Source organism: Symphodus melops (genome assembly GCF_947650265.1).
Source record: "Symphodus melops genome assembly, chromosome: 15".
Classification (NCBI taxonomy): Eukaryota; Metazoa; Chordata; class Actinopteri; order Labriformes; family Labridae; genus Symphodus; species Symphodus melops.
This window is the reverse complement of record NC_136705.1, coordinates 16,160,302-16,185,449: the sequence shown is the minus strand read 5'-3', so window position 1 is coordinate 16,185,449 and position 25,148 is coordinate 16,160,302. Positions and strand designations below refer to the sequence as shown.

Sequence of the window (25,148 nt, the reverse complement as noted above, 5' to 3'; positions counted from 1 at the left end):
TGTAAAATTTAAAATAGAAATTTTGTTGTCATGCAGCATTTTATTTATTTACTGATGGATCGCTCGCTTTCATTCATCTTTCAGAATTATCATCCATTACTTATGACATTAAACAGTGCTGATGCAACCCAGTGGTCCATATTTGATCCAAAATGTTTCTTCTCTACCTGATGATCTGCAGAGTTCTAGTTTTATTTTTCTACAGCTATCCAGCAAAACTCTTAATGCCTCCTTCTGTCTCGAAAGACAACACATTCTCACATTGGAAAAATCAAATAATAACACGGGTTTGCAAATTGCTTTGACACACAAGCAAAAGCAACATCAGAACAAATCACCAGTACCCAAACACAGGAAATACAAAACAATACCAAAAAACAAGAAAGACTACACAAAAAGCCAAATGTCAAAATACACAACCAACATTTGTAAAGCAGACATCACTCGGACTTCCTCTAAAGAACCCAGGCAACAAATAAAAAACATGAAATGAGACCAGGAGTACCTAATGATGTAAGCTACTAAAAAGAAATAGAAACATTAAAAGGGATAAGAGCTACACTGTTTATATAGAAATAACAGCGATAAAAGAGTAAAAAGGATCAAAGGAGAAGAAAGCGATTAAAAGGGGGATAAAGAATAAAAAGAGATAAAGGCAGCAGAAAAAAGCGATGTTAATGTAAGACAATGAAAATAATGGTAGAAGCAATACCAAGAAATCAAAGTGATAAAAGGAAATAAAAGCATTAAGAAGAGAAGTCAAGCAGTGAAAGGAGATAACAGGAATAACAAAGAGGCAGAGAAATCAACAAAATAAACAAAAGCTGCTGCCGTAAAAGAAGTAAAAGACAAAAGGACATTGAGGATGAAGAGAATTAAAGTCATTAAAAAAAGAAGAATCTGGCAAAGCAGCAAGTGAAAAGAGACAGAGTAGAAAAATATAACGAGGCAACGAGAAGACCACATGACATAAAAAAAACAAGTGGAGAGACGAGATTTGAAAGAAGTGAGTGACTCTTCAAGCCGTATCTCCTCGTGAAGGTCGTCCCAAGGTGGAGGGGCCCTGTTGGAAAGAGTACGCCTTTAGATTTAAGCCTCGACTTTGGAACGACCGGGATAAAGATGTTTTAGACAAAGCAGGGAGCACTTTCTTGAATTCAATAAATGAGAATATTAAGCAAAGTAGTTTCATCTCATTCAACAGTGATATCGGTAGACTTCGGTGAACTTCGTTTTTTTTTCTTGTCTTGTATCGGACTGTTTTTTATCCCTTTTTTATATGAAATGTTAGTTTTCTTTATGTCGCTGCATTATCAGCCTGTATCTGTTTACCATAATGTACACTATGGTATGGCAAGAGGTTGTTGTACCTCTGTATCTTGAGCATCAGCTTGGAAAACATGCTGCAGTTTCTCCGGTTCTCTCGTCGGTTCTATGTGCCTCCTCCTAACTGTCTCTGTATCCTTCTCTGCATGTTAGCCTCTGCACCACCAAGCTCAACAGAGATACACTCTTCTTAGAAAATTCAACAAACATCTTTTTTTTTTTCAAGTCAAACTTCAAGCAGGCAGTAATCAAACTTTCATTGCAGCAATAATGAAATAATAATCGCACCAGCAGTCACACGTGTCGTAAAGTCAGTCTGTGAAGTCGAGTCTGAACCAAAACAAAAGTAGAGAAACATCACCCTTTGCCCTGTATTCTTCAGCAACAGGGACTTACATACCACTCAGCCTAAGACACAGGTTATTATTGTTTAAGAGGGGCCATGATAACTACAAGAGACTGGCTTTTATCTCCAAATTCCCCAAGCTCTGTAGGTCTACTCAATATTTCCTCATTGAAGTTCTCAATAACAGCTGACTGGCCTTTCACAGTGCACAGTGTCCCATTCCTGTGAAGGCTTTGACTGTGAGAAACAAACCTTGAGATTTATGGGCTGTAACATTTGAGAAGAATAAAATTCTATAGATTAATCAGTGATTCATATTACTGTACATCTTTCTTTTATTAAAAGAACCACATACCTATACTGAGACATAACTTCCCTTTAGCTTTTCTTCTCTTTCCTCCTGACTTTATGTCCATTCATGCCAAAGATTAAAAAAAACAAACAAACAAACAAGAGAAATCATTGTTTGTTTGTTTTTAAATGAAGATTTTCTGTTAATTGTCTTCATGGGCCTGTAATTTGGTGTACGGTAACTCTTTGGATGTTTGGGCTCTCACAAATCACACCATTCTTAAACAATCAGTGCTCACAGCACACGCCTAATTATCCCTCTGAAAGCCAATAAAACCAACAAGACTTTTGCAGTGGGTGCAGATTAAGATTATCCCGCATTGCACACATCTTACAATGGTGAAAGAGAGGCTGAAAATTGACTTTTTGTTGAAAAACGGTCGCAGTTCAAGAGCTGCAAATGAGTCGAGTAAATGGATTATAGTGGCATTCAGGAATCATTTGAGGTAGAGGACGTATCCTCCATCAAAACCAGCAGTGAGTCCCAAGATATCGAGTAAAAAGAATCCTACTGCTAAGCAGAGCGCTTAATGCCTCTCTAGTGATACAAACTCTATACACTCACATGCACACACAGAAACAGCAGCACAGCACTTCACCCCTGCTGCTCTGCTACTATTCACACTTCATTTCCGTGCCTTTTTCAGAACATTGTTTCAAAAGCATTTGACCTCCATGAAATGATTTATCCAGATTGTTTTGAAATCTTAGTCTTCTCTCTGATGGAGTAGCATGACTGAGAGTTCAGTCCAAAGTTAAAGCGAGGAAAAAAAGAAAGTGTCTTTCTTCATGTGAAACCAAGGAGAAGAGTAAAAAGAAACACATCTGAGAGGAAAAGAAGCACATAGTTCAAACTCCTCCCTTACATTTATTGATTTTTTTTTTTGGGCAGATTGAGTTTCGTGTTACTGATTACCATTCTACCCATGAACATCTCATTTCTACCATATAGTTCACACAGTTTCTCTCAAGGAAAGCAGTGAGCAAGAATTCAGATGCTTCTGTAATAATCCTTTATTTCATCGGACATGTCTGTTGTTGCCGAGTCCAGGATCAATATCAATCTGAAGGGCAAACTGACAGTCAGAGAAGTTCAGCCTCAACACTTTTGCACTTACTCTGAAGATATTAATCAGGATTTGATCTCTCACATGTTGTTGGAAGATTAAGCTGATACTGTAGAAGCAGATTGTGCCATTAAAAGAGGCTCTTTGGAAGACCTTCACCTGTATTCATGCCACAGGGTTTGGACTGGTGGCACCTCTGGGTTTCTTAGATGGATGGAAAATGTTTATGTTGTGTGAAATTCATGCACGGCTACAAGTCAGATAATCATTCTCTCAGTGAGAACAACTAGACAACTACACTAGCTAACAGCTAGTGCAGTTTGCTCGAAGCTACTGCTCAAATGCATTTAGAGAACAGTTCAGAACATCGACTTCAAAGTCTCATACCCTTGTGCACAACTTATGCAATATTTGGATATGTATTATTAAACAAAATAGTAATTACACTCTTTATGGTAGTCTTGCTTTCAAATAACTTTGAATATGGAAATAGAAAAAGTTTGGAAGTAGAGTGTCTACTTCATTTTAGAGATCAGATGCGAGGTTCATGAAAATATGTTACTGGAGCACAGAGTGATCCGGCACCGTGCTCAGCATAACATCAGTGAAGAGAAAAAAAAAAAAAAAACCCTCTGTGAAGAGAGCACTGCATCTGACAGTAAAGCTGTGTGCTATAAACCGTGTGTGTATGGCCCAAAAACAGAATATTTAGTTCCTCAATGCATGCAAACTTTGTAGTTTGTCTGACTCACACAGCACGCTCTGTAAGTACTGTAGACTGAAACACATCAAAACGAGCAGTGTGTGGGCTTGTTACTAATGTTAGTGTTGTAGCTCCGACAAGAAAAATGATCCCATAAAAAGATTACAAAAGATTCCAGTAGATTACAGCAAACGTCACCGAGATACCTATTTTTTTGTGCTTATAAAGTCTCTGCATGAAGATTATAAATACTTTTATTTCATATAACAGTCAACTGTAGTTTTATAAGCACTTTCTAAATACAAAAAGAGGTCAGGTTTCAGACTCAACTGCTACTACTATTATTATGTGTTTAGCCTATAGGGAAAACCACAGAAGATGTGATACATTCATGAATTAGAAACATTTAGATTTATAGTGATGATGTTAAAATGCACAAGTCATGTGTAGCTGAAGTTCTAATATACAGTAATTGTCATTTCTTCCCTTTTTGGTTGATCCAAAAAGCTGATTTGTGATCAAAATCCATGATCGGATCAGAACCATGGGATTTATGATCCATTATAGGCCTACCACAAATAAATACACCAGACACACTGTACTTTAAAGGTCATATTTTCTTCCTTTTCAATACATTGAAATAAATATCAGTAAGTCTGTGACGTTTTTTTTGTTAAACATCCACTCTGATCCCGTATTTGATCAAGTCTATCACCCCCTCTATTTCAGCCCTGCTTAGAACAGGCTGTTTCTGAGTCTGTAGCTTTAAATGTAAATAAGCTGTGTCTGGCCACGCCCCTCTCTAGAAGGGCTTGGCTGGCTCTGTCTTTCTCACTCCGCCCCATATTGTATACCGTGAGAAGGCAGACTGAGGGCAGAACAAACACCTCGCTGAGGTAGTGTCACCCACCTGGGGGAGGGGTTACTTCCCTTTGTGATCTCATAAAGGTGCTCCAAGCTGTTGCATCCTGCCAGTGGGAAATTTTTGTTTTCACAAAGACTACACACTGTATTTGTGTACTGAATTTTGAGTGGGTTGGAACTTAAATTATGGAATTGAGAAAGCAGGGACAATAAGGTAGTACAAGGATAAAAGCTGGTTGTTGCTCAAGTAGCACAGTGAACTGAGGGTTCAAGGATAGTGAAGTAGCCTCTTGAATAACAGTTACCTCATGATGTGTGGTGAGAAGTGAAAAGATGTAAGTTACTTTGGAGATTATGGGGGGAAATGTGAAAACACAATTGAATGCAATCATGAAAGAGAGATCTTAAAAATGGCAGGAATTAAACCACTCTACATTTATATACTGGCATTTATTATGTTAGTTTCGGTAACATTTCAGACAACTGTGATATTATATTGTATTAAATAGAGGTGGAGAAAAATATCGATTTATGTAAACGTTGAGATTCTTGTAAGATTTTCTTTTCTTTTTTTTTTTTTGGCTTTTCAGTCACTCCCTGCTAAGTGCTAAGGCTAGCTCTTCAACTCAGTAGAATGCAAAATAGAGAGTGAGAAATTCCGCCAGGCTCATAGATAACTGGAGTAGATACTGAAGTATGTACTACATCATAAATAGACTTTGAATCCATGGATCAATGAATTTCAGAAATCATTTTCAATCAATAATTTATTCTGTATCAAATCGTGACCCCAAGAATGGAATCGTAGGGCTCGAATCGTGAGACACCCAAAGATTCCCTCCCCTATTCCCACCCAGAGGCTCCAAACAAACGTCTACAGATCTGCTTTTTAAGTCATCCTTGCAACAGACCTGCACGCTTTAATCTGAACCACTGTGTGACCCTGTCAAAGCTTCTATTGACTTTGTGCCAGTAACACACCTGTGTAGGATTTTGTACTGAACTGTGAGTTTTGCCAACACCTCATAGTGCACATCAGTTCTCTGGCTAAACTAATACAGTGCAGACACTGATAGAAAACTTGCAGCTGCTGCCTGTGTTCTGCGTTTGGTTTACTGAAAAGAAGCTGCGAGTTTTTTTTAAACACACGTATAAAGGTGAGCCGTCAGACAGCTGAAAAGTTCTAGACATAAAACGTCCGGCGCCAATGAAGCGTCACAAAATGAGAGAATTCCACATTGTAATGCCTTTTTTTTTTTTTTTTAAATCGCACCAGAGCTCTGTAGGCATGGAGCACACTGATTCTGAATGTAGTAGAAGAGAGCATCCCTCCTTGTGAGAACACGCAGACATTTTCTGAAAAACAGCTCATCAAATATTAGCCTGAACTTGTGTTTGAATATTTTCAGAATCTGAGCGGTGCGGGGAGAGTCAGAGCCAGAATCTAAACCGATGGGAAGGATTGATGTGAACCCACAACAAAGATTCCACCCACGTCTTAGTATAATTAAGAAGCAGACGTATATATTTTTGTTTTGACTTTTTCCTTCATTATTCCTTCTTGGTGCAGCAAGAAACTCTGAGTAGTAGTCAGTGATTGTGCAACATGTGAGCATTTCTATAATTAGTTTTTTTAAGCTCGTGTCTTCCAGTCAAAGCCCGTCAGTTCAGTTTCATGAAGCACTTAATTGCTCTGAAAACTAAAAGCTTTGAACTCTTGATTCATTCTTTTTGCTTTTGGGTTTGCTTTGAAGGATTTGGTAGAAAGCAGCGTAGCAGTCAGACTAACTGCATATTGTGGGGCTGTTATGAGAATTGTTTTGGAAGGTTTTTTAACATATCATTTATAATAAAGGGATGGTCTATAAACAAGATTCAAAATTTTGAATCTTGCGCTTTATCGGATGGATAAACCTTCTGCCTGAGTTCATGCAGTGAGACAGTCTTTGGAGACAATCTTGCTGTATTCATTGAGTGTTGCTGATGAAAAAAGAATCAATAAAGAAAAAAAAAGGTCAAAGTGCAACTAGTTTGATCATTTGTATACATTGTTCCTGTTGTTATGATCTATTTCCACACATACTGTATGAATATCTCATATCATATAAACGGCTGTGTATAAACCAGGACAGAAGAAGGATCTTGAAATATGCTGAACCACATATTGTCTTCGGGGATATGTGCACATTAATGTGCAGTTAATTGGAGGGATGGGATTTATTATTGTGTTTTCCAATTCCAAAACAATGTGACAAAAATAAGCTTCCAACGCTTTATCGTGCAGGAATAAAAACAGTCCTGGGAATATTTGAGCTTTTGCGCATCGGGTGCTCATTTTGTTTGTTTCTGAATCGTTTCACAGTTTTCCTGTATGTGGCCCCTGAGGTCTGGATATTTCACTCCCAGCAGTGGGTCTAACAGAGAAAAACATTTTCTCCCTGAGGCACGATGATAAAATGATTTTAATGCTCTCATAATGTTTCTATAATGTGCCTGTTAGGTTATCTAATGCCTAACAATGAAGTCAGCTTTACCTGTGATTCTTTTGGGGGCCTTCTCAGGATATCCTGAACAACCTGGACCCCCAGGGGAACGGAGAATTGGACGACGACGACCTCATGTTGGATGTGGACCTCCCTGAAGATGCACTGCACGGTCAGCACACACACACACACACACACACACACACACACACACACACACACACACACTGATGCACTACATTTAATAGAACTGCTGTTTTCCTCCGCAGGATTTAAATGTGTGAGGTTATTCTATGGCCATGACAAATGCTTCAGTTTCATTAGCTGGAGGCCGTCCATTATTTTCTTATAAGTGGACGCCTTGGGCAAAACAGCTCTGATCTTAATTGTAAATTAATGCGTTACCAAGGTTTGAGTATACTCTTTCCAGCAATATCCATTGATAGCATAGAAGGGCTTGAATAAATTGAATCATGCCTTGCCTTTCGGGTGTAGGAGCAGCATTAGGCCAGCTGACTTACACTGTTAATATGACCAGATAAACACATATATACAGTCACACACACACTCACATCCATTTCGATGTATGTTATAAATATGTCATCTCTTTGCTCATACAAACATCTGAATATGTGCCCAACACCCAAAAACAAGGCGGGTGTTGACGCTGTATATGGTACCAGCACAAGCAGCACAGTTTAGGTGTGGGATTCTTGACAACAGCTGTATGGTGTTAGCATGATTAGTTTAATAGCTTTCTCCATCGAGCGTCAAACCACCCACCCAACCCATCTGTTTTAGAGCTTCCTCTGTCCTCCATTCTCTCTTTGTAAACGCAATCAATTATCAATCAGCAACGTGGATTCAAAGGTAATCAGGTCACATTATTTCCATATAATAATAGTGTTGACAAGGTTATTATTACGGGTTCATCAGTCGGCGTGTGTCACATGCGCGAGAGAAGAAAGAGAAAAATAGAGGCTGAGGAATGTCGACCTCACCTGTCAGGATTTCAAATGAATCTGAGGAAGTGAATTTTATCTCCCGTCAGCCATGATGGCAGCCCGATCAAAGAACCATTCATGGCTAATGTGTGTGAGGTAATGTGGGATGACTCCAACCCTGACGGACTTAGTATGTAGAAACAAACACTGCATAATGCATTATGTACAGGACTCATTTGCTTTATAAGACACATGTGGTCTGGTGCAACGTCCCTGCAGAGAAAATGCAGAATTTATGGGTCAACACATCCATTTGTCATTGAAAGGGTTTTAGAGAGGGGTGTATTTTTTCTTCATGGTCATTTTGGAGACTGTATATTGTGGAACCATTGGACAATGAGCTGTTTCACACTGAGATCTTTCTTACATTCAGTCAGTCCATCCTGACTGACATAAACTACAACTGCCATAAAAGACCAGGAAGTGGAATCAACACCCTGAAAAGTTACATTCCAACCTTCATATAAGCAGAATTAGCTTGGGGCCTGTTGCTTGGACTGCATTAGTTTAATGTGGCTATACATTACTGAGTCAGGTTTACCCCCCTGATGTGATTCATAAGTTTGTAAACAGAGAGAGAGAGAGAGAGAGAGATGGGAATGTTCAGACCAGAGGAATGTGTATTGGAGTCTCGTCTCCTCCTCCTCCTTTTTGGGAAGCAGTATTTTTAGCGCTCTGTGTCATGGTTAGAGTAAGTGGGGCAGGGTGAAAGCAAGACACACCGAAGTGTCCAGTTTGACCCAGCCCACAGGGCAGGCCCTGAGACATGGGATACGGAAGGGTGTTTCTTTCTTAAAGACACCCTGACACTGCCACACAACAGGAAGAGAAGAAGAAGTGACAAAAAAAAAAAAGAGAGACGTGTAGAAGGGGGCCTCATGTCATACCTTCATCCAGTTGTCGGGGCCCCGTGACGGGAAAGAGGCCACAGTTGTTGTTTTTTTTTCTTCTCCCATGCCTGCCTCAGCTGGTGACTCTTAAGCTTGGAAACAAAACAGCCACATCAGCTGCTCTCCCACCAACACAGTCATCTCTCCCCAGTTCCAGTTCCTAGGGAGTATCCACAAAAACAAGGCTGTCAACAAAGACAGATCCAGCCGGGAAATCAGGCAGGGTGGGAGCTGGGAACTCTCTCTCTGGCCCTTTAACTCCTCACCAGCTGACTGGACAAGGAATTGTTTCTCTCCACTCTCTGTCTGAGCCTCTCTGCCTTTATGGATGTATTTTTTCCAAGTTGGAATATATTCTTGTTATATGTTTTTTTAGAGGACTTCTGTTGAAGTGAAAGGAGTTATTGGAAGCACTCAGGTTTCTTGGAATGTGACAGTTCAGCTCCTGCTCTATGTGGTGACACTCAGGGTAAAGTATTTGAACCACTTTTGCAGTCTGGCCTGCTCTGGGTCCTCCATTCTTCCAGCATATCGTCAGCCTTCTTTTATTTTCTCTCTCGCCCTCCTCATTTCAAAAAACCATCTGGCATATAAAAGTCAAGGGTCTTTTTGATTTCCGGAGGGTCGAGCTGTGTTAGTTGTCAATTCTTTTGCAGTCCTGGTTCATTTCACAGCTATATGCAATTGAGTGTAGCCAAACATTGTGTCCTTTTACCTCCTTGAAAATGAAATGACGCGTCACTGTGTGTGTGTGTGGCAGCCCGTGTTTACGTGGAAAGGCTGCAGAAAGTTCCTAGAAAGGGAATGAGATGTGTCCAATTATGATTTACAGTACATGCAGATGTGCCAGATACAGTATATTTGGTATATACCCAGCAGCATTCATTGTTTTGTTTTTTGTTTTTTTTCTGTGTGAACCTGATGTGTTGGCAGGAGGCAGGCAGGGAAACATAGAGGAGAAACAAATTGTAACCTTTGGAAAATATTGTTTATCTTCAACCCAAAACATGTGCTAGTTTCGCTTCAAGAAATAACGAAGCAGAAGTGGGGTTTTATTCTCAACACCGCATCTATAGTGAATCACAAAGACTTCTCTGTAAAGTTTCAGCACACAGCACTGTATATGTGCTGTTTTATTTAGTGATCTCATCTTCTCTGTTTCAAACAGTCCATTTAGTTTCTTCAGTTTGGCTCACTATATGACTCCCTCTCTATAGACTCTGGCAGGATGTCCCATATTGAGCGCTCAGAGAGGGCGGGCCGGCAGGGACAGCGACGTAAACCCCACCGCTGGAGTGGACCAGAACACATCCACAATGAAAGCAGGTGAGTCAGGCGTCTGAAGATTAAAAAAAAAACAAAAAAAAACAAAACATTGCCATATGTCTGAGTTTAAATACAAAAATAAAATAAATCAAGTTACTTTACAGACATTAAAGTTGACAACTTTCTTTGTTCCTCTCTGTCGATCCTCTGTGACTATTTCTCTCCCTGACCATGTGTCTCTGTCTCAGGGCCAATGTCTTCCAGCACTATGATGGTCTCAGGTCTTCAAGGATTTCTTCACAGTCAGTCCCTTCTGAGGGAAGGCAGCACAGTTATATGTCGGCGCTGGATGAAATCACACTCAGACATATGAGTCAAGACTGTGGCTCACTGAAAAACCAGCTGCTCCGGCTCAAAACGCTGCTGCAGGTAAGGCCCATGTTTGCAAAAAAAAAAAAAAAAAAGGTTTGCACTAAAACTTTCACATACTGACTTAAATCCTTGAACACAAAGTAGCTCAGGGCGACATTACACAGAAAACATGTGTTAGGTGTGCACATGAATAAACACCCTCGTGTTCAAACACATGCATATCTGTTGTTGGTCATATTTTCCTGACCCTCAAGATTTAGCATCACCCTTTGAAAATGTCACAAAGAAAAAACCCGCTGATCATGCTTCAGTCGATGCTTCTTTTTGTCTGATAATGAGGCATCATCAGATTCCACAAAAACCCTGAATGCGTTGGTAAAAAAACCCTGATGTCATCTGTAGCAGTTGTAAACACGTAAAAACTTCGAGCAATGTCGGACCCGAACCACGTTTTATAAAGCGATCGAGCTTCTCTACACCATGCATACACGAGCCCACACTCTTAACACGACCTGAAATCCGCTTCTGGACCTATGGGGCGAGTGCATGGCAGTGAGGGGCGTGGCTTTTGAGGGAGCACAGAGGTGACGGGATGACAAATACAGAGAACAGAGAGGATGCTACTTTCAAAATGAAACTAGTTTTTGAACCATCTCTGCCTTTCAGCTACATTTTTGTTCAACTAAAAGCACTGTAGGAAAGTGAGTGAATGCATCCTGACACCGCTTTGTTTTAGTATTGCTCGAGGGATGGTTGAAAACGATACACTGCATCACTGCCCTCAGGTGTGAAGTAAACATTTCTTATGTTTCAGATTTAAATGAATCGGTTTATTGAATCATGTCATAGCATGGTTCTTTTGTATTTTCCATACATACTCTGAACAAAGAAGTAGATTATTATTATTTATTTACTGTATTTTTCATGTTTCTCATCTCCTGCACATTACGTGATTCATGTTGGGCATCCGTGCTTGCATCTTGTGTTTGTATGAAACTGATCACTTAATAGATCTTTCCCTGTCAGTCTGACAATCAGAGAAAACCATTCAATAAGAAATATTAAAATAAGAGAGAGAGAGAGAGAGAGAGAGAGAGAGAGAGGTAGGTGATGAGAAAACACGTCAGCTACATTATAGAATTGTGCACCTGAATAAGCAAAAACACACAACACCCTCACTTATTTAAACACACAAGCCAATCAGGGAAATTGCTGAAATACACGGAGCGAAAGCCCTTCACACTGCATGCTCTGTAATTTAAAATGATCTTGAATGCCTCGACTTTGCATCTCCTTTTGATGTGTTTATAGAGCTCACTGCAATTACCAATTGGCTGCATAGTCTCAAGAAGGGGAAATATTTCAGTTGGCCTGTTGGTTACTTTGTTCTCTGTTGTATTTTTCTTATTGTAGTGTTATGTGGAGCTCAAGGCAGTTCCTGTAAAACGAGCCTCCAGCCTTGCTGAGTCCTGATCAATCTTTGCCTCATTGTGCAAACACTCAGACATCAAACGCTACTCCTTTTAAAAAAAATGCTGGTTCCAACTGAATTGCTAGAGAACCACATCGAAAACTTCACACAATTACCATCATTACAAAAAATCCTTTGAAAGCTTTAAAGACAGACACCTTTACGTTTTTTTAAGTTGTTTTAGTTGTTGTTCTTGCTTTATTTGTTTGATGGCAGACTGAACAGAGGTTTGGTCTATTTAACTGAATATTCTGAGAAATTCTCAGAAAAAAACGGAGCAGTGCTGCACTTATACACATGATCTAAAAGAAATGCACTTGAGGGAAAATGCATGAATTTAATACTTCAGAACAAACTCTGCGACTCTGCTCAGGGTGTTTAACACTGCAGACCAACAGTTCATGGTAATCTGTGTGAATTTGCTAAAGAGCTAACTTTTTTTCATTGCAGTGAAGTTTTGCCACCCTTAGGCAACTGTCATTGATCCAACTCACTCTGTTCTGTGTGTGTGTGTGTGTGTGGGTGTGTGTGTGTGTGTGTGTGTGTGTGTGTGTGTGTGTGTGTGTGTGTGTCTGCTCATATGTGCGATTGTGTTTGTTTGCATCTAGCTTGAGGATGCAGACTCTTCAGCTGAAGTTCCTGAGGACACTGAAGACAATACCACTGCAGTCCAAGTAAGAACCTCTACCTTTACGTGGCATTACAGTGATGATTTATTGGTTGTGCTGCTACCGTACCCAAGTGTGCGTGTGTGTGTGTGTGTGTGTGTGTGTGTGTGTGTGTGTGTGTGTGTGTGTGTGTGTGTGTGTGTGTGTGTGTGTGTGTGTGTGTGTGTGTGTGTGTGTGTGTGTGTGTGTGTGTGTGTGTGTGTGTAAAAGTCCACTACAACTAACAGCTTATTGTTTGTGTGTGTGTTTTTTTTTTTAGTTGGGGGAGTTGATTAAGGAAGTGCAGGGGCTCAGAGAGGAGCTGAGGAGTCGAGACAGGACCATCGCTCAGCTCACACAACAGTGCCAACAACTACAACAACAACAAACGGTCAGTATTTGAGAACAGGACTCATACTAGAAAAAGTTTGACAAGATCACTGTGTACTTTTCTCAAAGAAACCTAAACACAGTGTAAACATTTAATCCTTGAGTTTTGGACTTTACTAGAAATGACGACGAAAAAAAAAAAAAACTCCTCCAGGTGCAGGATCAAAACGTAAGATGCAAAGTCATTTAAAAAGTCCACACATTCATCCACCTCATTTTCACTGTTGTTCAATGAGTTAGATTAGTCTGGCTCTGACTGAAAATGATTCTATTAAAACATTTGTTTTTTGTTGCTGCTGGTTCCTGCTGTTTGAAAGGTTATGAGTAAAACAAGGGTTTAGTGTAACTAGTCATTCGTGAGATTAGACAGAGAATGTCAGGGCTGAGGGGGCGAGTGGTCTGTTCAAATAAGAATTTTACTTTGGAGAGAACCAAATAAAACCTATCTATGTAAAGTTTTCTTTGGATGAGAATGTAAAAACAAAGAAATCTGAGGACGACAAAAGAGGCAGCTATGCTATAAGCGTGGTATATAAAATCTAGATAGAAGGAACGGCAAGTAAATCAGAATATGGGAAAACATGATTCCATTTGCCGACATGTTGAGTATAAACATAAATAGATCATGTTGTTGATCAGACGAGGTATGGGTGAAGGACACAAGTGCTTGGTTCGAACCACATGTTGCCTTGAATGAACACATACTTGCTGTTTCAGGTCTTTCATCAAGGAGCTCCTTTGTAGTATAGAAGGCAGCATCACCTTTATGACGAGAACATCAAGGTCTGAAATACTTGAAGTACTGTACCAATGAATGAGTTAAACAAAAAAAAAAAGAAGTCTGATACGATGGAGAGGCTCATAAAGGAAAGAAAGGGAAAGATCAAGGCTCATACACTGCGTCCAACTAGTCAAATAGATCAATACAGGCTTTTTTACTAGATCAAGGCCAGTGTTCCTTGAGCGTGAGCTCCTCATACTCATGCGTGCTCATTCCTTTTAATGTAGCTTCAATCCTGGTAGTCAACCTCAGTCAGACCCACGACGACCCGAAATGTAACAACGACCCAAAATGTAGTGAAAAATAAAGTGTCAAAACATCAAATCTAATAACTGGTCCATAATATAACAAAATGCTGAGCAAGCAAAATATTTTTCTCCTAATAATGTAACTGTTAAGTCTATGTTATATACTGGTAGTGGGAAGTAGGGGGCGCACTTGAGTGTGGAAAGTGTTGGTATTGTTTGTACTTTGTGTCGAACAAGAGTTGAAGTAAACGTGATGTATGTTGTAGTTATTGAACTAACAGTAACAACAACTTGTTACAAAATCATTTTGTTACATTATTGACCAGTTATTACATTTTGGGTTTTGTTACATTCTTTATAACCGTTCAGGTCGTTGTTACAGTTTGGGCTCTGACATGCCTTTCTATATGTTTTGTTTGCACAGATTTATCAGATCCAACAATAAACACGCTGAAGGAGAAAGAGCAAAACGAACAGGGAGTGTTATTTTCTATCAACAAAATCAAAGTCAAAGGGGGGGAGTAAAGAAATAACACCTTGTGGAAGGCCAGTTAAACTTGTTTAGCTTGTGCATGGTCAGTGAAGACGCACTCCAGCTCCCTACATACAGAGCTGAGTCTCCGCTCTGCATGCTGCTCAGCTGCTATGACTGCCTACCAATAACCTCCATCCTGTTCGCTTTTAGCTAGCTCCATTGCCACTCTAACATTCATTAGTATCTCGACATAGCACCCTTGTTAACCAAACAGTCGTGTGCTTCTCTGACATTATTCAATATTGAGAAATACCAAAATGTCAAAAAAGGAGGCCTGTCCGCCAGCCTTCCCTGCTTCCAATTAGAATTAGCAACTACCCACGGCAGCTTTTCCAGTCCTGCAAAACTATTGCTGCCCTCTTGGCCTCAACAAGTGCAGCGGGTATAGCAACAGCTCGGACATGTTTTCAGATGTGTGCCTGACATTAATGAGTGTAGAGGCGCACAGAGCGAAGACATTGTGGGATGTAGAAAGAAGATGAGAGGAATAGTTTTACTCTGCTGACTGTGTGTTGAATCACTTACGTGGGCACCCGCAGTTCTGTAAGAGGAATGCAGAGGATGGTTTGTGTTCCCATGGCCTCGAATGTCCCTGCAGCTCAGGACAGAATAACAATGAGGCCAATGAAACACAAACAGATTCAGTGTACGCATGAAAATAACAATTAAGAAACACTGCCTGTCATCTGTTTGATATGATATCTAGGGTTTTCGAGACAGTGCTGATTGTACTAAGAGATGCTATAACAGTTGGTAAAGAGTCAGGTGAATAGATGGAGGGGAAGTGTTACAGGCAAACTGCTACGAGACAGAAGGCGGGAACTTTAGACTGAGAAGAACATGATGGAGTAATGAGCAAACAATGCAAGGGCTGTGTGTGTGACGGAGAGACAGTCCGAGCTGTAGACAGCGTGTGTGTTTGTGTCGAGGCCTGTGTGGACAGACGGAGTGAGCAATGAAGTAATGGAGGAGACAAACAGTGGAGCCATCGAAGATAAGAAAACCGTCTTCCTTGATAGAATGCAGTTTTGGAGACTGCTGCTGCCACCGCTGTCGAGGCAGACTGCTCATCATCACGCACTTGTTTGAGCTTTATTGAAGTTTTTTTTTTTTTTTTTGCCAAGGCTGGCAAAAATAAACAATTTCTGTCAGATTCTGCCTTAGTCCTTGAAGCCAAGTACAAGTTGCTCTGCTCATAGTGACTGTAGGAAATTCGTTAGTGAATTTAGAAAAAAAAGGCACACTATCAGCTAGTTCAATTTTAGATTGAGGTAATGGTGTGAGGAAGGCTAATAAGTCGAATTTAGTAGTCGTTAAAGCTGTTTTAACAGATGAAAAAGGAGGCAGTAACAGGGCTTGAAGTAAATGTCACAAAGTTTATTTTACGGCCGGATCTTTTCATTCCCATATCAGAGTTATTTGGCCGTTTATAACCCGGGTTGGATTTTCCCTGAATTAGCTCCCATGCCTCATGTCTGTACAAATTACAACCTGCAGGATATTCTTCAGATTTCTTTTTGCATTAAATGTGAAGGAGTAGAGCAAAAGGATTATTCGTTTGTGGTGACGAGACCGTCATTAACATCAAAGCGGGGAACAAAGTTATTGTCCAATTTTTCAATCATTCACTGTCTGTTCCCCTCTCAGCCTGGTCAAGGCCGGCAGGTCAGGTGTCAGTGCCACCACCAGAGGGCTCCCTCGTCACTGCGGCAGAGCGACAGACAGGTGGACAAACGGATGCAGAATCACTATGACAAGACGACCCAGACCTACTGGAGACCACTGAGCCATGCTGTGAGTCCAAACCTGCACAGAAATACCCCGATCAATTCTTCCTTTCAATGTTCGTTCTGCCTCTACAATCTCAAACCTGTGATACCTGAAATGTTTGTCTTTCACCTTGTCTCAAGACATTATTTTACAACTTTGCATTTTGACACACTGGTTGCATGTGACTGTATGCTTCTGAGTCACTCTACCTAATGTAGTCAGCCAGTTTCCTATTTATCCTCCACCTCACTCTGTCCTGCCTTGTCAGGATTGTTTGACTGCATCACGTCCTCTCCTTGGAATACAGTTTATTAGGTTGTCAGTAAGATTTCCTCTCCGTCTCACGCCCTGATACCCTCAAGAGCAGAGAGGGGAGGTAAGTGCTGGAGTGACAGAAAGAGAAGAGACGTTCAGAAGAAGAGTGGGAGGAAAAAAGAGAGAGAGAGAGAGATTCATGGGAGGGAGGAAGGAGACAAAGGCACACAGAGAAGAGAAGAGGTGGGAGATGGGTAGATTTGTGCTCAATGTGTTCAGTATCATGCCATAATAGCATGCTGTGTGGCAGCCAAATATTGATTCAATAGCAGGAGTGCCACAGGCAGGGTGCCTAGTAAACACTCCCCTAATTGACCTGCTCTCAGCTCCACACACTCGCACACTCACAAAGAGGTAAGCGTGAGCTGTGTGAAGCGATTACAGACAGGACAGATGAATAAACAACTTGTGCCAAAGAGATGTGTTGTAGTCTTCATATTTTGTTTTGATAAATGTTATAATAAATCTTATAAAGGAGTTCTGACCTGTATCATGTATTAAATCTGTTAATGACATGTTTGTTTGTTTTTTAAATGCAGAACACATTCGCTAAAGAAGAAATAATGATGGGACAAAAAACAGCCTCACTAACGACAGCGGGCCCCTGCTTAGCAGGAGCATATGGTTTAACAGTTGCCATGGCAACCATCAAAGCAAGGCTAGCTGTGCACGATGGGAATCACCTCCATGGTCGGAACATGTACTGTACCTGTGACCTTTTGTACCTGGTGTATAATAGCACAGTACAACTTAAAATACACTTATAATGTGTATGTAAGAGCGTTTTTTTTTTTTTTCGCCTTTTACTTTGCAGTGTGTTACTTTTTTTTTTTTTTTTTTTTCACCCAACTGGGGGCTTTTTTCCCCCTGTTTTTCAGCTTACACATTATGTAAGCTACCTTTTGCTTTGAAGGGCTTGCAGTTGCTCCAGAAAAGGCGCGCTGTAGGTTCTTTGTTTTTCGCTTTTTGACAAGCAAACAAGAAAAGAGAGCAGCCCGGTAAACAAATAACAGAGAGAAAGGGCTGGGGTTTTTTTTTTATTCTTCTCTGTGTTCTTTCTTATTCCTGGAAGGTATCAAAGCTTTGGATGTTGCTCTGACAGGTTTTTTCACGTTCAGTAAGCTTGGGTTTTCTCATAGAAAAGCTGCACTACAATCTTTCAGTGTCCTTTTTATAATGTTGTCTTTTCCAGTGATGCTCTTTCTAACCCTTGCCTTTTTATTGAAAAGTGTTAGTTTTTATTCTCCGCATTCTTCAAACATTCTGCAAGTCTGAATGTATTTAATCTAACTTTTTCAGCACGTCTCTGACACACACTCACAGATACAAATTCCTAATCTAGTGTCATCTTTCTAGTTTCCTTCCTTCTTGCCCTCTGAAATGCCCTTTCTGTTGATTTTCTTCTTTCCTTTGACATTTAAAGTGCCGCCGTATCAGAGCACTGGAGTGCCTCTTGCCCTCTGAAAGTATTTTTGAGTGCTAAACTGAAAGGTTCAGCCAAGAATACTTTTTGATGTTAGAGGCCAAGAACTTTAAGCTTTAATGTTGATATCTTGTTTCCTTATCAGTAGTCCTGTGGGTAAACTTCACGCACTGACACTTGCAGGTCGAGAGGTGAAGTCCTGGCTGAGTCCTGCCAACAACTTGAACACAAACTTCAGGAGAGAAGAGAACACTTGTGGCCTTTGACGCCGCAAGTGAAATAGGAAACGTACTTGTTGTTGCACAGTTTAAAAATTCACGAGGCTTAATAAATTCCCCTCAAGCGAGCCATTCATTCCCATCTTCTTTTTCTCAGGAACAAAAAAAACAAAAAGACGATGAGCTATCTCGCTAAAGGCTGCTCTGTTGAATCTTTCTTTGGACACCAGGATTGTACTTCTCTCCTGAAATCTCCCCAGTCTGTAGGAAGGCTTTGGCAACATATCCGTACCAACTGCTTTGGGCACTAGCTCCTACAGCTTTTCCATTTTAATCTTCCTCCAATTCAATTTTGAGTCCAGAAATAAAAAGCCTGACAAAATCATTTATGCATGCCAATGTGCAAGATAAAGAAATATACAGGGCACACGTGTTACAGCAGGGTGCATGTGTAATTTGACAGCAGAAAACACTTCTCATATAGAAAAGTCATCTGCTTTGAGTCGATCCCCTGAGCAGACCCTCCAGCAGATATCCTTTTTCTGCCTCTTCTTGCTTTGACAACAAACACATCTGAGCGTTGTAATTGTCGTAACTGTCGATGTGGAGTTGGAAAACTGTGCAGTGTTTTGTGTGTGCAACCGATAATGTTGTGTGTGTGTGTGTGTGTGTGGGAGCAGGAAACCCTGATTGTGTGCATACGTTTATGAGTGGGATGTGCCACACGTATCTTTTGTACTCAAATGCAGGGCACACTCGGCGTGACTGAACAATGAGTTCGTCAGACTGAGGCCCGGGGAGGCGACCTTCTTAATAACTCCGATAAACAAACAAAAAACAGATGAGCCGCAGCGGCGCAACAATGGCAACACAATACGCAGTGTTTCATCAGTGGCAGACGGAAAAGATAATTGCAGTTCCCCCTCCTACTCCTACTCTCTCTCTCTCTTTGCTTTTTAAACATCCTCTTCTTCATCTTCCTCGCCTCTTCCCACTCCTCCTCCCTCCGTTTCTTTTAATCGCTCACGCTCTCCAAATCGTCCATTTTTCTCGTCTTTTCTTCATTGCTCCAGTGATTCGTTCTTTCCCTCTGCGTTTGTCTCTTTCTTTGACATAACCTCTGTTCTTCTTACCTCAGATGTAATTAGATCAATTTGCTGCCAAAGGAGGGCAGAATGAAAGGAAAGGAGAGAGAATAGGGAAAGGACAGAAAGACGGATTAAAGGTTAGTGATCAGTGTTAAGCTGTCCGTTGAAAAAAAAAACACATTTTCCCCTCTCAGATCCTGACTTTTCCCTCTCCAGCCACATCCCCTCTGTCTGCCCCCTTGCATCACACACACACACACACACACACCATCACACACTTGGCTCCACATGCACGCTCATTAATACACACCGCACAGCAGAGTGATCTTGGACAGGTGAGGATTTAACCGCCAAAGTCAGTGAAATGAGACATCGCAGTTAGACTTGAGGTATTAGGTGAAGTGGACCACGAGAAGCTCTGTGTAGTGGATTAGCGGATTCAAGCAGGGAGAGGCCGTCTTCGGGGCACGGCATCCTGGTTTCTGCTAAATACTGTTGTTTTTTTTGTTTTGTTTTTTCTTTCTTTTTTTTTACAAAAAGGTTGCAGGATGGAAAAGAACAACTTTTGCTTGACTTTTAAACACTTGTCCTACTTTGCCAAGTTTCACCATCTGCTGTTGGGACTCTGCACAGACGACGTAGCTTAACGAATCCTGAGAGTCCATTTCACTATGAGATGGGCCTCCTGTGAACATATCACCACTACCATTGCTGGTATGACTGCTGTTTATGTGGAGAGTCATAATTCAAACACAGCTGTTCACTTTTTTTTTAATAAACTAATTTCTTTTTCATCATTTTTCTTTTTACTCCTTAGTATTTCATAAGCCACATTTCACTCCAGTTCTTTTTAATATCTTTTTATATTCCTTTGTAAGTGCCAACCTTTTGATGATACCCCCCGAAGTAAATGTTTAATTTTTCTGTGCGCCTTTTTGGTTACACACATGATCCCACTTTGTAGTGATTAGAATACAGTCAGAAGGCAGAATGAGACTGGAATGAAATTTAGAGATGGGGGAAATAAAACAAGAAAATGTCACGTTATTAATTTTCTTTTTTGAAAGACATTCTGATCATCCTTTTCTTTTTGAAATAGAAACCATTATTATCACTTGGCCTGCAGGATATGACATACAGTAAATATGCAATCAATGTGGTAACGATAAGCAAAAAAAAAAGGTGATCATTGCCTTTTTGATAATTTACAATTTTTGTCAATTGGCTGTTCTCAGATTTGACACAATATGCAACATGTCCCACCTGAAATAAATCCACATCTATTCTAAAAAAGTTTTCTTCCTCTGCTAAATTGGCACAAATGAATCTGAGGGTAGGTGATGAGTGTCGGTGATCAGTTATTTTTAATACCGTGACAACAACTTTTTTTTTTAAAGCTTCTTCACTTTTGATATTATTCATTAAAGAGGACATATGATCCTCCTTTCCCACCTTTTCAAACAGTCCCCTGTGGTCAACATGAAACATCTGTGCTGTGCTTTGGTCCTAATATAACATGAATGAAGCACCAGAGGAGGTTTGTCACCCTGTTGAAACCAGCTCTTTCAGAAAGCTCCGTTTTGCTGTGCGTCTCTTTAAATGTAATGAGCCGCCATTGAGATTTACTGGTAGACATCACTTCTTCACTAGTGAGTATAAAATTGGCGAACTAGCACAAAACTTTTGCTCTAGGCTGGGGGTGAAATCCATGCATGGAGAAACCATGGAAGGGTAGGGGATATAGGGGATATATATATATATATATATATATATATATATGTATATATATGTATGTATGTATTATTTTTTTAATATATATTTTTTAACAGAATCCAATGTGTGATGTCGCAAGTTGAGAAAATTTTAAATGGAAATACTCTCTGTGTTGTCAGACTTATACAGACTACAAGCAAACAACTGGATGCGTTCATTTCAAATTTTGTGCGTCGATAAACACTCATGTTCAAAAACACTGTCATAGTAAACTTTGTATAATGTGTCCCCGTAAGAAAACAAAGATTGTTTTGTGGTATTGAAAAGTATTGAAGAATCAAGGACTCCCGTCAGACTGCATGAAAATGGTGTGAAGGCTCTAACACTGTACCCAGACCTCCATCCAACAGGCAGACAGATGCATTCATACTGGGAAGACGATTTTATATTTGGGTTTTCAAGGCTATTTCACTCCAACTGTGCAAGAACGAACAACACAAGGTAGCCTTGAGTGCATCCACAGGACAGGGAAGATTTTTCCTCCCAGTGAAAAGTTATATTTATTGAAATCGAGATACTTCTACCAAGCACCCAGCCCGGGGTGTTTGTGAGGATGGGCAAGATTTTTTGTTGAAATGAAGTTTTGTTGAAGTTGATCGAATATGAAAACTTTCCCCAATTTCTGTCTCACTGCCCTCGTGAAGCTCTGTCAGCCTGTCACTGGAGAATCTTTACAGCGATGGAAACTGTAAAATTTGACAGGCTAAGTTGTTGCAGAGGTCTAATAAAGCTGCCAGACACCGACAGAATCATCCAAGAGCCCTCCAAAATGCCCACTTGTTCTCATCGCCTCAAGTTTTCCTCTCTGCAAATGATGCCTCTACAGGAGGCTGCTGCTCAGAGCTCCTGCTGAAGCAAGTGTTGGTGTTCAGGGAGGGACATGAACGAGAGCAGATCAGGGAAACTCATTCCTCCCTCCTCCAATCGTCGCACTAGGAGGGCTCTGAAATAGCTCGGGCTTGTCCTGCTGGGAAGTGACTGCCTTCCCCTTCTCATTTTCTCTCATCTACTTTCTGGTTTTCTTTTCCCCCCCTTCCAGATTCAGTGCCTCGCTGTTCTATATTAGAGACCCATTTGAACAGCTGCCCTCTCGATACAGCGGGAAAAAAGTAGCATTTGATAAGGTTCTAGTCTTTCTGTGTGCTCATCGTGATGACCCTGCTGCCTTTTCAGTTTGCCTCTCCTAAGGGGGTCTAGGATCTTTGGATTGTCTAACCTTAAGATTGGTATGGTATCAAAAGAAGAGCTTGTATTCTTTCAGGGACACATTTGTGTGCTAAGGTGAAGAAATCAACAAAAAGTGGCTAATTCAGAGTGCATGTGTTGGGGAAAATGGACTTGAATATAGCGCTTTTGTACAACAGTAAGAATGATTCAACTTTGTTTTGGATGTTTTCTTGAACTGGGATGATTCACGTGTGAAGGCACCATTGAGTGGAAAGACCGCCTGAATAAAAGTCCCTGAACTTAGGTTTATCAAAGTTAAGAGGAGAAACTGCGCGGTGGTCTTTTCTAGTAATCTATGAAACTGTTTACCTCTCTGTAGTGCTTTTCTATAATGGATTAAAGGTGAGGCACTAGGAATACTTCAAAGTACCTCAGACTCTATTTTCATGTAAAAAGCTTTTTAAAATATATGAGGAGGAAAAAGAACCTCTAGTGGCCCAGGGAGAAACAACATTTAAAGACGACTGAGAGTCTCCAGATATTCAGTTTGATGATTAAAGCCCTTTAGTTGTGGCAGCCACATGTGCAATGTGTTTGTGTCCCCTCTTCTTGGTTGGCAGGGAATGAATGAATAAGTGAAAACTGATGGACACGCCACTGGGCCCGTCATCAGTAGTATCCACTGATATGTGGAAGAGTGCACAGCACATGTCGGTGCTGTTAAGGCTGCAGGGAATAAGAATCACACTCTCCCCCCCCCTCCTTTCTCCAAACCAGACTGAAGCTGATCACCGATCAGCATGTTGGTTCAGATGTGTGAATATGCATGTTGGGACCATGTTTGAAGATATCGACTGGGATCCATTCCAAACTGTCCTTTGATACATCACTCCTTTTTTTTTTTTTTTTTTTAGCATCACTTTTCTGTTTTAGACTGTTATGTTGCCTCATTCAGTGAAAACATTATGTACGCACACGTGGCCTAAAGAAGTAGAATAGAAACACAGAAAGTGTGGGAAAAATGTTGTACACCTATTAATGACTTCATGTAACAGCTTAGTTGTCTCTCATTGACATGTACTGATATTAAAGCATGGATTTATGAGTTGGTGTTTGCGGCTCTGTGTGAGTACACGTGTGCACGTTGGCCTGTTTGTTGTAGTGATTGTTCTTTCATTCTCATTAACAAAGTATTTATGGCTGTGAGAGGGTTTTCTATGTCAGTATGACTGTATGTATGTGTGTGTGTGTGTGTGTGTGTGTGTGTGTGTGTTGCGGTATGTCATGCCTTTTGTCCTTTGTGTTTTTCTCTGCGTAGGGTGTGCTGCCCACCCCTCTGCTGTCCCCGTGGCAGGCACAGCACCAGGGCTTGACCCGTACCAGCATGCCCCAGCGCAGACAGAGTGAGTCACTAACACCCTTCGCTGCCTCTTCTGCATCTTTTCAGAACACAACATATCACAGAGTGGCTATATTAGCATGGGACAGTTTAGCTTTCCCACCAGTTCAAACCCTCTTAACTACTGAAAAGTTCATTCACAGGATTCTCGATGCTGTTTGTCTTCTTTGACATTCAGTTGTAACACAAGTAGTGTCGTGCACAGTCGTTTCGCTTTGTTGTTCTACTAAACGTTGTCTCACTTCTTGTCCCTTCTCTTACTAGACTCAGCTCTCCTTTGTGTTTCTGCCTTTAGTCAGAAAAAAGTCTTGCTCTATACCATTTTCTAAAGCCTGCAGAAACCTGCATTTTATTTCCTCACATTGCTCCAATCCTATGTTTTTTGACATACGCTCAAACATAATAGCGGAGTGTAATATAAGTATAATAGAAGCGCATAATAGTTCCTTTTATTGGGGACATATATTCTGCGTTTGACGAATACTACATGTGATTGCAATCTTGTCCTTGCCGCGGAAACAAACAAAAAGTGAAGTTTGAAACATTCTCCCGAGTTCTATAAGACTTTCACTCACCGAATTCATTGAGGAAGATAAGAGTGCATAAACAATGACAGCCAAGTCGCAACAAGCTCACCTATCTCAGCGAGCCCCATAACAAAGCGTTTTGCTTCACAGTATAGCACCAAGGTAGCAATCAGGGGATACGGGTGGAGAGAAAGATGACAGATAAATAGACATCAGAAGATGTGCCTCTGTGAGAGAGTGCACAGCAAAGAAAAGAAATAAGGACACCCAGGTATTGTTCCTTTGATTTATCCCAGCGGGGCTCACTTTTGTATCAACAAGGTGAAAACAGTGGCACAAGTTTTGTTTTTTTTCATACATATATATATCAAGTTATTTTGCTCTCCAGTGCTCATGTGTGTATCAACAAATGAGACAAATATGAGCTCAGCTCAGCGTTGTTCTTTTTCTCCCTAATGAGTCTTAGCAAGGTCTCATTAATAAAAACTCGGTATAAAAGATTGTCTTTGAAAGCAAGAGAAAAAAGAAGTGGGGGAAAGGTTAGTATACCGTACTTGAGCTTGTTTGGATACAGGCAGATCTTTGTGCCATCATATTTTTAAAATGAGCAACACATGAAGGTAGCCTTTAATTATTTCAGCACCCACTGGGAGCTGCTGCTCTAAACAAACCAGGGGCCGAGTTCTTGCCAGAATTAAAGCTTCCGAGAGTAGAAAGTAGACTT

At 40.6% G+C, this 25,148-nt stretch overlaps 1 protein-coding gene across 3 annotated transcripts in view; it reads left to right on the top strand.

Moving 5' to 3' along the window:
* The window catches only part of ccser2a (coiled-coil serine-rich protein 2a), a 51,223-nt gene that overhangs the window by 19,505 nt on the left and 6,570 nt on the right, over nucleotides 1–25,148 (top strand). For 2 of the 3 annotated variants that reach the window (XM_079362805.1, XM_079362804.1), the window contains exons 4-10: nucleotides 7,219–7,312; nucleotides 10,252–10,360; nucleotides 10,549–10,729; nucleotides 12,752–12,817; nucleotides 13,071–13,181; nucleotides 16,392–16,538; nucleotides 23,817–23,901. In XM_079362805.1, the coding sequence (XP_079218931.1) occupies nucleotides 7,219–7,312; nucleotides 10,252–10,360; nucleotides 10,549–10,729; nucleotides 12,752–12,817; nucleotides 13,071–13,181; nucleotides 16,392–16,538; nucleotides 23,817–23,901 (793 nt within the window). The remainder of the gene's footprint in view (nucleotides 1–7,218; nucleotides 7,313–10,251; nucleotides 10,361–10,548; nucleotides 10,730–12,751; nucleotides 12,818–13,070; nucleotides 13,182–16,391; nucleotides 16,539–23,816; nucleotides 23,902–25,148) is intronic. The other variant, XM_079362803.1, reaches the window with a different exon arrangement.